This window comes from Melopsittacus undulatus, chromosome 8, assembly GCF_012275295.1.
Source record: "Melopsittacus undulatus isolate bMelUnd1 chromosome 8, bMelUnd1.mat.Z, whole genome shotgun sequence".
In the NCBI taxonomy this organism is placed as follows: Eukaryota; Metazoa; Chordata; class Aves; order Psittaciformes; family Psittaculidae; genus Melopsittacus; species Melopsittacus undulatus.
In genome coordinates, this window is record NC_047534.1 from 5,086,469 (window position 1) to 5,099,681 (window position 13,213).

The 13,213-nt window shown below is 40.3% G+C and overlaps 1 protein-coding gene across 2 annotated transcripts in view; it reads left to right on the forward strand.

Moving 5' to 3' along the window:
* The window catches only part of MAD1L1 (mitotic arrest deficient 1 like 1), a 366,896-nt gene that overhangs the window by 27,982 nt on the left and 325,701 nt on the right, over positions 1–13,213 (forward strand). For both annotated transcript variants that reach the window (XM_005145268.3, XM_031045610.2), the window contains exon 11: positions 7,794–7,880. In XM_005145268.3, coding sequence (XP_005145325.2) covers positions 7,794–7,880 — 87 coding nt within the window. The remainder of the gene's footprint in view (positions 1–7,793; positions 7,881–13,213) is intronic.

Genomic DNA, 13,213 nt, shown 5'->3' on the forward strand with positions numbered 1-13,213 from the left:
ACAAATCATTGGCTTTTTTAGCCAAAACCCCAGTGAGTGGCAGCTGAATGGAGAGCTGAGGATGTTTTGCTCTGTACCAAGTGGTCAGCTGTAATGTGAAACAGCAGAGCAATTAAAGCCCATTCCTGTGGGTTAGCAGCAGTACAAATTGAGCTCAAGATAGTTTACTCTGTTTTCCTAGTTAATTCTGTTTTCCTTGCTCCTTATGTACTTTCTCTGTGGTAGAACATCTTTTTTCTGTTTAAAGCATGGGTTTGTTTTGACTCTTGCTGAACTCCAGTCTTGACAGTACTAAAACAAGTCTTTGAGAAGTAGCAAACAATTACTCATCAACACCAAGCCCCAAAATGCTGACATGCTGGTGGATCTCTTGCAGTATAAGAAGCTTGACTTCTCACCAGCACTTGAGAGCCAGACTGACAGTTCATGTGTCTCACCCATGAGCCCACTCATTGCTTTTTCTGTATGCCTGATGTTACCTGTCTTGTTGAGTGTAGCACTCAATGAGAGCTTGAGGATATGTTTTAATGAGAAGACAGCAGAGGCACTTAACAGCCTCTTGTTGAGAGGGGGAAGCTGGTTCAGACCTTCAGTGACAGACAATGAACCAAACAACCCCAGTGACTGCCACTTCAGTAGCCACAGGCAATTAGATTTGCTCCCCTGCTCTCACTGAGCTGCACCCAGAGACAAGAAGCCTAGAAGCTTACAATGATGACATGGAAGAGCTGGATCCCTATTGGTAAGGCTGTGTAACAAGCTCAGCCATGTGGTCTTAACACTTTTCCCATCAAACTATAGAAAATTGCTTTTGTTTTGTAATGAACTCTGAAAGCACTAAATTGCACATCATGTGATTCAGTTTGCAGTGACCTGACCTCTGGGAGAAGATTAAAATGCATAAATAAAGAAAGAAATCTTACTTTTGTTTTTAATCTTCCTTTCCTAAGCAGCAGGTTTGACACTACTATGTATACATTCCCTCTCCTTGGTCTATTAAAGCTTTTCACTTGTAAGGATACATTCAGCTATGCATTTTATGAGCTTATGGAGTTCCAGTGGTTTGTCTTATGCTTGCTGTTAGAGCAGAGGTAGGGATGAGAAAGGAGTTTGACATGTTGAAATGACAGCCAAATAATTAGGATTTTCAAAAGTAAGAATAATTTTCTCTTGCTGAGCTCTTAAATACATCTTTAAAGTAGAAATGAAACTTGAAAGATCAGCTCTTATGATGCCATATTGTTAAATTTGGGAGGAAAATTACTTTCTTCATTTCAAACCCCAAAAAGTCTATTGACTGGAGTCAATAGGAAACAAGATAGTTTTCTTCCTTTTTTTCCTCCCCTCTTCAAATTGTCTTGATTGGATTAATTGCTAATTTTGCTTCAAGAGACATATCAATTGTCTTTAGAATTGTCAAGACACTTGTTTGTAAGAAAGCATTTTAAGTGTTTATAAGTTGTTCTGCTTCAAGTGCTTAATGGGGACGTTTGCTTTGGTAGAGAGCAATTGGGTTTGTTGATTTGACATACACAAATATGAGGTTTCCCTCCTAAATGCAGGGAGCCTCAGGAGCTGAGATTGCTTGTTGCTTTCAGTTTACTCTTCAGGTTTCCTTCCTTCACTGTACACAAAACATTAAGCGTGCAGTTATTGGAGAAACAGTCTAAGGTATGCCTTAAGTTTGCTTTTCTGACAGCACTTAGCACCTTCCTTTGCATGAATAAAGGTAAGTGATTGCTCTTTAAAACTTTTTAAAGTGTTATGAAACACTGAATATATCCTATTTGCATAGGAAATGTTGGCAATCCGCTTTTGTGAACAATGCATGTAGCATGTTCCTTACAATATGGTTTAGTTAATGTAGTCAGCAATAGAAAAGGAAGATGTAGACATGTAGACGTTAACAAATAGGTGTAACTACCTGCACTGGGGGTTGGAGGGGCTTTTTCTTGCAAGAGAAGTCATGTTGTGAGACTTGATTATCAGAACTTCCAAGGCTGAATTTTAGTGGCAGTGTTTTCCTCTAGCCTGGCAAAAAGGAGCTAAGGTTTGCTCCCATGGAGGTGATGCATATTTTGAGGGGAAAAGGATGTGAAGCAAGGTGCATCTTCTGACACAAACTTTGAGTTAGTATGACCAAATTAAACTGAAGAACTCCATGTTGCTGTTTCTTAGGAAGTCTCTATGTGCTGTTGTGATTACTGCTATTTGCTGTCTTGAAGGGCAGGTTGTCACTGGAACTGAGCTGCTTCTGGACTTGCTGGTGAAGTATACAGAATAAATAGGTGTCCTGTAAGCCAGAGATAGAGGAGTTAAAGTAGAGCTCAAATACACAAAAAGAATGTTTGGGAGACTCACTTCAAAGGCACAGGAAGAGACTATTACAGACATCCCACAGCCTTTCTAATCACACAGAAATATTTAAAACAACTAAAATGCCTTTCCAGAAGTCTTCTGTTGTTGTCATGTTATCAGGCTGTGTTTGTTCTTCAGATGCTGTTGTTTTCCTGCCTAGGAAAAAGATTTTCTGTTTTTAAAGGAGAATTTAATGTCCTGCTTGGAATGGAGAACTTAAAAATCTTCTTGTGTTTCTTGTACCTAATACAAGTAAGGAACAAAATCCAGCTTTTATACTTTAAGGAGACTGCCTTTGAAAACCACAGCAAACTAAAACACAACAAAAACCCCACCAAATGCAAAATAAAAGAGGTATTTTTCTTGGAGTGAAGAGAAAGAAGTAGATGTGCCCTCCCTTTCTCTGCCTGATTCTCTTAACAAACCCTGTACTAAAGACATCTGTATTTGGTCTTTGTCAGTTAAATATACTTAAGTGTAAATGAGTTTCTGGATCCAGTTAAAATTCTATGCCACGACTTGGAATGTTCAGTTTCAAGTTAATAGGACTTAGTTGAGACAACCAAATCTGTGTCATCGTGTATTCATACTGAGTTAAAACTATAGAGGGAAGTATTAATCCAACAGGCTTCCAAAAACTTTGTACTATAAATGTGTTATTAGCTTGGTAGTTTCAAGCAAATTTAACTTTTAAAAGAAGCACTGAAGAGTGTAGTCCTCCAAAGTGTTGACCGAGTGCCTGGTTTTCTGTGTAGTTTCGCTTTTATCTTGTACTTCCATGGTTTAATGTCAGATATTCAGCTACAATCAAACCCCTCTTGCTTTGCTGTGGATTTTGAAGCACTTGATAGAAGAAATTGCTTACTAATTCTAATAAATTATAAATTAAAAAATGTTCCAGTTTTTACTTTAGCATCTTCATCTGCTTACTGAGTTTTGGCTTAACGGTACTTCAGCAGCTAATTCTCAGTGTGTAACTGTGCTAGTTTATACTGAAACAATAATGGAACCTGAACCAAGACAGTTCAACAGAGCTTTCTGCAAATGCCTGTGAAATGTCAGCTATGTGCATTAAAAAAACCCCAAGGCATAAAATGCTGTGTAAACCATTCCCCTTCTTAAAAAAGAGTACCAGGGCTGCCTGAAAGTCACTGAATGACTTGGATGGGCATCCCATTAAGTCAATTTTTCACTTAATTTTAACAATTTTAGGCTTCTATCATTCTCAAATTGCTTATTTTCAAATTATCTGCACTTCAAAGGAAGGCAAAATGCTCTGGTTAACAGCAGTTTTGTCCCTCTCCTGTCTTGCTGTGCTGCTTAAGCTATGCTGGGCTAATGTGCTCCTTGAGGCCAAAAAGCCCTTGTTTCCCAATTAGGCTTAAATTCTCCCGGTTTGGTTGGTTTTAAGTGTTTCTTCAGTGTTACTGCAGAAGGAAGTGTGGTCTGGGGATGTGTTGATGCACAAAGGAAGAATGTTTGGCTTTTGGCTCCTTGTGCCTTACCCAGGAACTGAAGTCAGGGATTTAATCTGCACCTGCAGTTTGGAAGCCACTTTGTTCTGCATGTTATCTTTATAATGACATAGCATGTAATTCAGTTTTAATAACGTGCTGCTCTTGAATTGTACTGTGAAGTGTTTCATTTACAGGATTTTGCATGGCTTATGCAAACTTAAGTGTGGGTTTTTTTATGTGCTTCGTGGTCTCCAGTGTTACATGGAATCATAGAATCATGCTGTAGTTTGGGTTGGAAGGGATGTTGAAGCTCATCTAGTTCCATGAGCAAGGACACCTTCCACTAGACCAGGTTGCTCCAAGCCCTGTCCAATCTGGCCTTGAACACTGCCAGAGATGAGGCATGGGGAAGGAAGCATCTGTGGGTTTGCAGGGGAAGCATAGTATACAAAGCAGCAGGTTTTCAGACAGGTATGTTTAGGTGAAGATAGAGTTTCAAACTTCCCTCAAGTAGCTGTGGCTATTCAAGTAGTACTGGTAAGATGTATTGCCATACAGATTCTCCTGAAGCAGACTGCTTCTCTTTTTCATACTGGCTTTGATAGCAAGTCTTCCATAGGGAACGGACAGAGCTTTAGCAAAAATGATATTCAGCTAGCGCATCAGACAGTGGCTTTCAAGGCCAGAACATATTACGTGTGTGTTGGGGTGCTGCCATTTCTTTCTTTATGCAGCATTGTTCTCAGGAACTTGTGAATCAGGAGTGTATTACAGTGATGAAGGATGCTTGGTGCTTGCAGTGCTTTGGAGTTGATCAGCTCTCTCCAAACTGAAAGCTTGTCTGCTTTAATTTAATCGTGCAAGCAATGTCATTCCTTTACTTGAACTGTGTTAAACTGGCTTTTGCCGAATTGTCTGTGATCAGGGTAGGATGTAGACCTCATAAATAGGCTTTGAAACCTCTCAGTAAAGATACGTAACAGCAGGGTGCATGCAAAAGGTGGCTTTGATCACTTGGTATGATTTAGTTTTACAGAAAGAGAACTCTTCTTTAGAGGGGGTGAATACCCTTTGACTTTGTTTTCTGTTCTGTATCTGTGCTGCTCCACTTTTTTAAAGAGAACAGTTTCTAATGGCAATGAAACATCCTCCAGAACGAAGTATAAACCTGAAGCTGCCAATTGCTGGAACTGAGATTGGAAGCTGCTTGTTGATTTGAATTGCTGAACAGATGAGGATGAGTGGTTTTCATTGGAAATCTTTCAGTAGCTATCATTGCTACAATCTGTGGCTTTTAGAATCCCCTCTTTTTCCTATTGGATTAATTTCAGTTCTGTCTCAGTCCTAGTACCTTATGGTAGGAATTGCTGAGAAAATGAGGAAAGAAAATCAAGGCAAATATACTTTTTTCCCTGCCCCATTTAAAAAGTATCTGTGCAATTATTTCATTGACCAAACACTTCATTTTCATATTTCAGGGACCAAACACTGGGGTTGGGGACTGGCAATCCACATGGCCAGAGAGATGCCTGATACCGACTATCCTTGTGATAAATCTGCTATATTTGGGTACATTAGGAGAGGTTAGGAATGGCAGTTTTCAGAGCCTTATTGACCAGCATTATATTTTACAGAGACTGTCTATACTGAAATTGGTGTGTCTGCTTACGGCTGCTTTTTGCCAAGCAGAGTGAGCATACCCCATCCATTTCTGTCTGATGTTTTCTGCTTTTTAGCTTCTGATTACTCCAGTAAGTGGAGGAGGATGAAGTGGAAAGGTTAACATAGTGGTGTTTTTTTTTTCCTCATCAAAACTAATACAGAGTTCCTTTTATCCTTATGTTCGCCTTCCCTTATGTCTAGATTTTTCTGGTTAGAAACTACTGTGAAAGAGAACATCTGTTTCCTTAATTTATGGAAAAAATCTTGAGTCAGAGGTCCTCTTCCTGCAGATAGAACCAATATTCAAATCAGATCGTAGCTTTATAGACTCCTCTTCTAGGTTTTTTTGCTGTTCATTCCCCCCACTGCAGACATCATGGAGGATGAGAGGCCAACCATCTTCCATTTTCTGGCATATATTACCATTTAATTCTCTGTTTATGTACTAGTAGAAAGACCCTGAGTTCTCCAACTTTGAAAACAAAGTGAGACTGGTGTTAGATTTGTGCTCTTCAGAGCTGAGATTCCGAGAATCCAATGTTGTTTTTTCCCTTGCTCTTGGGTTATGTGGAGATGTGGCTTGCACTGGGCTGGATTGAATTAGTTTTTCAATGTTATCTCTAATGCTCAGCCATGAAGTAGCCCTCACTAAAAACATGGGAACTGCTTACATTAAAAATCCCCTCGGGCTCAGCTTCAGGAGTTTGAAGTGTGTTATCTAGTAGTGCAACATACTTGAAAACCCAGGTGTTAGCTTAAAATTGTCTTGTGTCTGTTGCCAGAATGTGAAATTCAGATGGTTTAGTCAAGGCAACTTCAGGTTGGTGTCTTGGTTTCTTCTCATAGTTTCCTTGGTCATCAGGTGTGATGTCTTTGAAGGGTAATAGTTCATCCTGTTCTGACAGGTCTCTGACCGCTGCAGTATGTGTTTCCATTGCCTGAGGGGAGACCACGTCCACCTGTTTTATAATATGCAGACTATTTAAACTTACATGTAACAGAAGTGGGTATTAGAGGCTTCAAAATTTGCTGAGGAAGGTTATCAGTGTGCAGTTCTGTGAGCAAAATCAAGGAACATTTGAACTTGGGTTTCCAGAATTGAACCCTGTCTGCATCAGGTCAGTGTTTAACTGATTTTACACATGGCTGGAAGTGACAAAGAGGAAAAAGTGATGGCTTTCTGTATGTGTGTATTTGGCTGAAAAGTGGCATCATCACAGAAATATCATCTTTAGTCCTATGTTTAGTCAGAATCCTAATGGTCAAGCTGGAGGCATATCTACCTGTTCAGCTTTTGGAGTGGCAGGAGCCTTGTTGCAGGGTTGCATTTGAATACTGTAAATCTGATCAGGCTTCATTTCATCTGCCAGTGACAGTGAAGCCTTGACTTGCATCTTGGGGGACATGACAGAATGAGTTTCTACAGATTTCACTTCTGCAAAACTTGCTTGATCCCATTCCACTAGCTTTCAGAATCTGTCACTGGATTTGATGGAAAAGCAAACTTATTCCTGACACCTGCAGAGCTGTTGCTAGCTGATCTGTAGCAATCTTTGATCTCTTTGACAAGAAAAGGTTATCAGAGTGGGATCTGAAGTGTTACCAGCAGCTGATGGATTATTACTGGTGTTTTCCCCCCATGGCTCTGGAGTCATGGCTTATATGAAGGCCTCTGAACTCAGCATGTTTGTAATTGTGTGAGAACACTGCTTTGAGTCACCTGTGGTTTAGCTGAACCCTCTCTACTATCAGAGGGTGTCCAGCAGTAGCCAGAGTTGTTGAGTTGTGCAGTCTATGTATATAGTTCCTCCTTTTCTTACCCTGTTGGTAATAGTCCTGTGATCATGTTCCACTGAGACTCTGTGGTTGAACAGCAATTAGAGTAATTCTTGGTGTGCTCACCCCTGTGTGTTTGTGCTGAGCACTAGGATGGGCAGGAGGAGATGAACACCCATTTGTGTGTTACAAACAAGTTATATGTGTTCAAGTGATAAGCTGTTCATCTGCTATGAGTGTGCAGGCTGCTTGCTTTGCAGATTTGGTCTTGCTGCCTCTGGCTTTAAGAGTTGGTTTATGGGTTGAAGTGCACAGTAGTGAGATGATGTGACTTGGATGGTGATTACAGCAATGGCTTTAAAATTTAAGCAGGCTTTTACTTAAGCAGGGTGCAACTCTGTTGCTTTGAGGGGCTGCAGCAGCTTCGGGCTGATGAAATTGCCATGTCTGCTTTTGGTGAAACCTTTTTGTGGTTATGTATAGAACAGGTATTTCAACCACTGATTTATTAAAAGTTTCTATTTTGTTTTAATTGTGTAGGACACCGGATGATCTCTCCAGGCAAATCGTGGCCCTGCAGCAAAGAGAACTTACGCTGAAAGAGCAGAACTCTACCATCACGAGCAGGTGAGTGATACCAGTAATGGATGCTGCTAGCAAAACACTGCTATTTTAAAGTGTATAGAAAGAAAACTAGGACTGCAAACTGAGAGAACTGCTCTTTAGATTTCCTTGCTGTTCTGTGGAGCCCTCTATGCTGTCTTCTTTCTCATGTTGATGAAGAGTTTATTGCTTATTTAAGTCCTTGCAGGAAGGAAAAGATGAAGGACTGTGGGTGGATGCAGTGACGAGTTTATCCAGCTTGATTTTATGAGCCAAAGTGTTCACCATAAGAAGTGAGCTGCTTTCCCAGACCACTTCATCTTGAAAGGGAATGTCAAAGCAAAATGTGCAAAGTAGCCATCTGTATATGGATAGGGGAATAAGAGATCTGAGGACTGTGGTTTGACTTCCTAAAGGACTAATTTATATAGATGATAGTGGAAAAGTTAGTTTGTAGTTTTGGTGGCAGAGTACTACTAGGCTTTGGGAGGAGCTGTTTATAGAGAGAAATATGTATTTGAAGCTAGAGGCTCTTTAAGCCTTTGCCCTGGTGGAGGAGTGTTTGATAGGGAAAATGCCAGAGCTTAACTTTCCAGACTGCACTGGATGCTTGTAGCATTTCTTAACATGGTTCTGTAGAGTGCCAGCAAGTGCTTCTCATTCTCGGTGCACATACTCTTGCTTCCCACACTGGTTTTATTTCCTCACATTAGGATCCTATTGTCTGTTCCTGTTAAAAACAATAACTCTCTTTTAAAAAGGCTCTTGGACTGTTTGCATTGCCAGGTTGTTCACTGACTTGTCTGAGCAGCAGAAGTGTGGCAAATATGGTGTAAATGTGTTGAATGTAAAGCAGTCAACTACTAAGTAACTGAGCACTGGACAAGCACTCTTAGTTTGTCTTGAGCTGCATTTGGTAATGTCTCTTGAGGTATGTGGTAGATCTTGGTTCAAGAGGTGATCTTGGTCTGGGCTCTGTATTACTAGTGATGGGCAGGATTCAAACTGGGTCTTAAAAGCTTTGTGTGTGCTACTGCTCTTAATGAAACTGTTTAGTCAGTTGCAAAATTGTTTGAGCCAAGTGTAAATTCCTGTGAGTGCAGCCAGTCAAATTGTTCTGTGGTTTCTGTGAAGAACTTTAAAAGGGTGAAAAATACCTCACCAGTATAAAAAAGACATTTCATATATTAAAAATAACCCAGGCAAACCCTCAAAGCCACAGCTGATGAAATGATCAAATGAAAGAATGATAGTTATGCTTGAGTTCCTGATTTATGTTTGGTTTTAGGGTGCTTCTCACAGCCTGTCAGAGAAATGCTTTTTCTAAATGTATTAATGGCCAAAGGGAATCATCTGTTGCAAAAGCCGCCTTTTGGTAGTGCCTGTTCGTGCTGGATGTGATTGTGCCAGTTTAGTTGAAAACTAAAAACATGGTTAAGATTCCTTTTTGATTTGAAGTGAAATGGGCTGTAAAGTTGCTTCAGTTAAAGTTCTTGCATTTTCTTGATGCAATGCTGTAATTTCTGAAACTGATAATTTTGGCTCTCTCCTGTCACATACCTTATTCTGTCTGAAAACGGAGGCAATAAGATACATTTTTAAAAGCCTTTCATTACGGATGATTTGAAAGTTCCCAGGAGAAGGTCTTTGGGAATAAAACCTTGATAAGGAAGCAAATCTAATTTTCTCTTTTCCCAGAATCTTTTCCAGTTTTAGCTGATGGTCTTTTATTTGTTTCATAATTGTGGTCAGAATGGTCTGCGTATTACAGTAACTTAATATGTGATCACGACTCCCTCTAGTGATGGAGCCCAGTGCTTATTCAGCTTTCTATTGTTTTTTTTCAACCACAAGTTCCTTTGGCCTTAGTTGAAATGTGTCTTCAGTACTGATAGCACTGTTTGATTTAGTTGTTGGTTATGTGTGTATAGAGCAATGTACAGTACAAAGACAAAATACTTTTTGCCTACCCTAAGAAGCTTTGGTTTAATTTTCTTCATTAAAATTAATGATTTGCTAGATGCTTAAGAAAACATCCTCAGAAGTTGTCATCTAAATTTAGTTTTACAGCAATGGAAAATCACAGACAGTCCTGGTTTACCTGTGCAAAATTCAGTGTAGCAGGAGAGGTTTGAGTGTTGTATGAAACATTCCCTAAATGGCTGGTATTGAGTCTTTGTACACTGTGTGTGTGTCTGGTTGTCACTGAACTCTTAAACACAGGCAGAAGGGTGCCTGGAAGGGGGTTTTGTAAACTGATTATTCTTTCAGTCCTTTCACTGTAGTCTTCTAGGTTTTTATTCCCACTGATGGTACCTTTCCCTCATTGCTTAGTGAGCCTGGTGGACACTTGCCAGCTCCTGTTTGTCTTGCAAGGTGACAAATAGTCACCAGTTTCTTTTGGTGAAAGGAGATGCTTGGTAGTGAAGCAGGAGCTAATTGCTATTGTAGCAGTCTATGAGCAGGACCTCACTTCAGGAAACAAAGCTGGCATGGACAAGGTATCACAAGGGAACAGTTTGCTTTGTAAGGTCTCTTCCGTAAAAAAAACGTGGAGACAAATGTAGCCCAACTGCTTTTTGGTGTCCTTGAGTTTATCTAGAATGGAAAGTTTTGCTGTTATGGTTTAACCCCAGCTGGCAACTCCAACCCTCACAGTCACTTGCTCACTGTCTCCTGTGGATGGGGGAGAGAATGGGAAGGATGAAAGTAAGAAAACACATGGGTTGAGATAAAGACAGTTCTGTAAGTAAAGCAAAAGCAGCACACACAAGCAAAGTAACACAAGGAATTCATTCGCCACTTCCCATGGTCTGGCAGGTGTTCAGCCATCTCCAGCACAGCAGATATCCATCATAGGTAACAGTTGAGGACAAACACCATCACTCTGAATGTTCTCCCTTCCTCTTCCTTCCCCCAGCTGTATATGCTGAGCATGATGCCATATCGTATGGAATATCCCTTGACTTAGTTGGGGTCAGCCATCCTGGCTGTGTCCCCTCCCAACTCCTTGTGTACTCCCAGCCAACTCACTGATGGGGTGAGGAGCAGAAAAGTCCTTGTTTCTGTGTAAGCACTGCTCAGCAGTCACTAAACATCCCTGCTTCTAGCACAGATTTGAAACACAGCCCCATACCAGCTACTGTGAAGAAAATTAACTCCACCTCAGCCAAACCCAGCACATATGGTATACAAACACACTGGTAACAACGCTTTCCAAATGGCATATGGCTTAATTAAACAGACTAAATTTATTTTGTCTCATTTTTCCATTCTTGAACTGCTCTCCATTTATTACTGTTTATATTTTAGAGCCAGTGTTTCTGTTATTAAAAAGGCAATAGAGTTCATTGCACCACAAAAAGGCTATACTGCTGCAAATGAGCCTCTGCATTGATATTCCATTCCCCATGCCTCTGGCTTGGGGGATCTGAAGGGCAATTTGTTTTTTGTGTAACTCCTGCAATTGCTGGTGTCTCAAGGCTTCCTAGAGATCAAATGGTAATGCATATCATATTTGCTATACAGCTCAGATGGGATGCTTTTAGACACAGAACCACAGGACTGCATTTCCTGAGCAGTGGGTTTAAATCAGTTTCTTTTAGCAGTGATTGTTTACATGTTGGAGTTGTGTAGGCTCCCTTGGAGCTTGCTATTTTTGATAGGAAGGAAAACCTTCTTGTGGTGCTAGAATGGGGAAGAGGAGAAGCTCACTCTTCTACTGAACACATAAGTAGCAACTCGCTTCTCGTTGCAACTTCAGGATTGCTGAATAAAGTAGCTGAAAGTGCCATTAATAGTGTGAGATGGAATCTCACTGCTGTTTAGGAGTGTATTGCTGCAAGTTGTGTAAATAGAGTAAATTCTACTTGCAGCAGTAACAGCAGGAAGTATCCTGAAGCTCTAACTGCAGAACAAGGAGAACAACCCAAAGATTTAAAAGCTCAAAAGAAGATTGTTTAGGGCCCCCTTGATAACCTGCTGTACCTGCCCTGCTTTTCAGGACAGGGTAACGAGCAAAGGGTGTTTAATTAGTGGCTGAGTTGAACCATGCAGGCATCATTAGTGTAAACACGTTTTTTTTCCCCCAGCAAATGGCTGCTATAGAAGTGGTACTTGAAACCTGCTTTTTCAGGAAGAGTTGATAGTGGTAGCTGGTAATATGGGAAGTTGGCCAAGCAGTTTGTAAGCTTTTGTCTTATGGAAAAATGATGCAGTAGTTACATTATTTTTTAAGAAAGAAAAGAGACATTTATTTTTCCAGAATCCTGTCTGCATATTTGCAGTCTCTGCAGAGATTCCCTACAACAATCCTGGCAAAGCATTCTAGAATTTGAAATGTAAGGGAAAACTTCCCCTTTGGTCAGTGTTGTTCTCCGAGATGGCTGAGCAGGAAGGAATGGTACTGCTGTTACAGTTTGATCTTTGCTTCAATTCTGAAAGACCGGCTATGAAAATAGACTGTTTTGATTACTTGCAGTCTCTCCCAAAGTGATCATTTATTTTCTACTTTTGCTTTTGTTATCTAAGGCTAATATTGGCTTTGGGCCATTGAGTTGTCTTCTAGGAAGTAAAATAAAAGGAAACAAGTAAAGTTAGTACTGAGAAGGATGAAGACACAAATTAAAATGGAAGGGCACTAAATCTTTGGTTCTGGTGTTGGGATCCTGGAGCCGATGGTTTATTCCCATCACCTAGTGTCAGAAACCCAGCCATGTGTTTTGACATATAGTTTCATATGTGAAAAGCGATAGATAGGATATGTTTGAGGAAATATTTTCCTTCTTCAAGTGCTCACAGAGCCCTGTTAAGAGGTATGGTTGTTTACCATCTTTATTCATATAAATCATGTAAAACTGATTTACCCAAAGAACCTGCTGTGTGTGTTGTTGCTTAAAAATGAAATCAGCTAAAGCATTGAAGGCTGGGGAATGTAGATTGCAAACTGAACACAAAATGCTTTTGAGTTGGGCAGCAGGGATTTGATTTAATAAAAACCCCAATGAATGAGTGATGATAAGCTCAGAACCATCCATCCCCATAAGTGCTGTTAGCTCAGAAGTGTTGTAAGCCTATTGCCCATCTTCTCTTTTCCTTGGATGTCCCAAGGAGTGCCAGTCATAAATTTAAATAGACCCTGTCAGACTTGCCTGTGTGTTCTGGAAAGTTGGACAGAAGTTTAATTACAGTGAAGTGCCTTTTATCTGACAGAGAGAAGTGCTACCTTTTTAATAGGCTTTATGAGTTAGTTTGTGATCAAAAGCAGCACTTAATGTCTAATATAGGACAAGGTAGGGACTTTCTTTTTTCTTCTCCTGTTCATCTCTGTGGCACATTGCACCTTGATTTCTATTGGA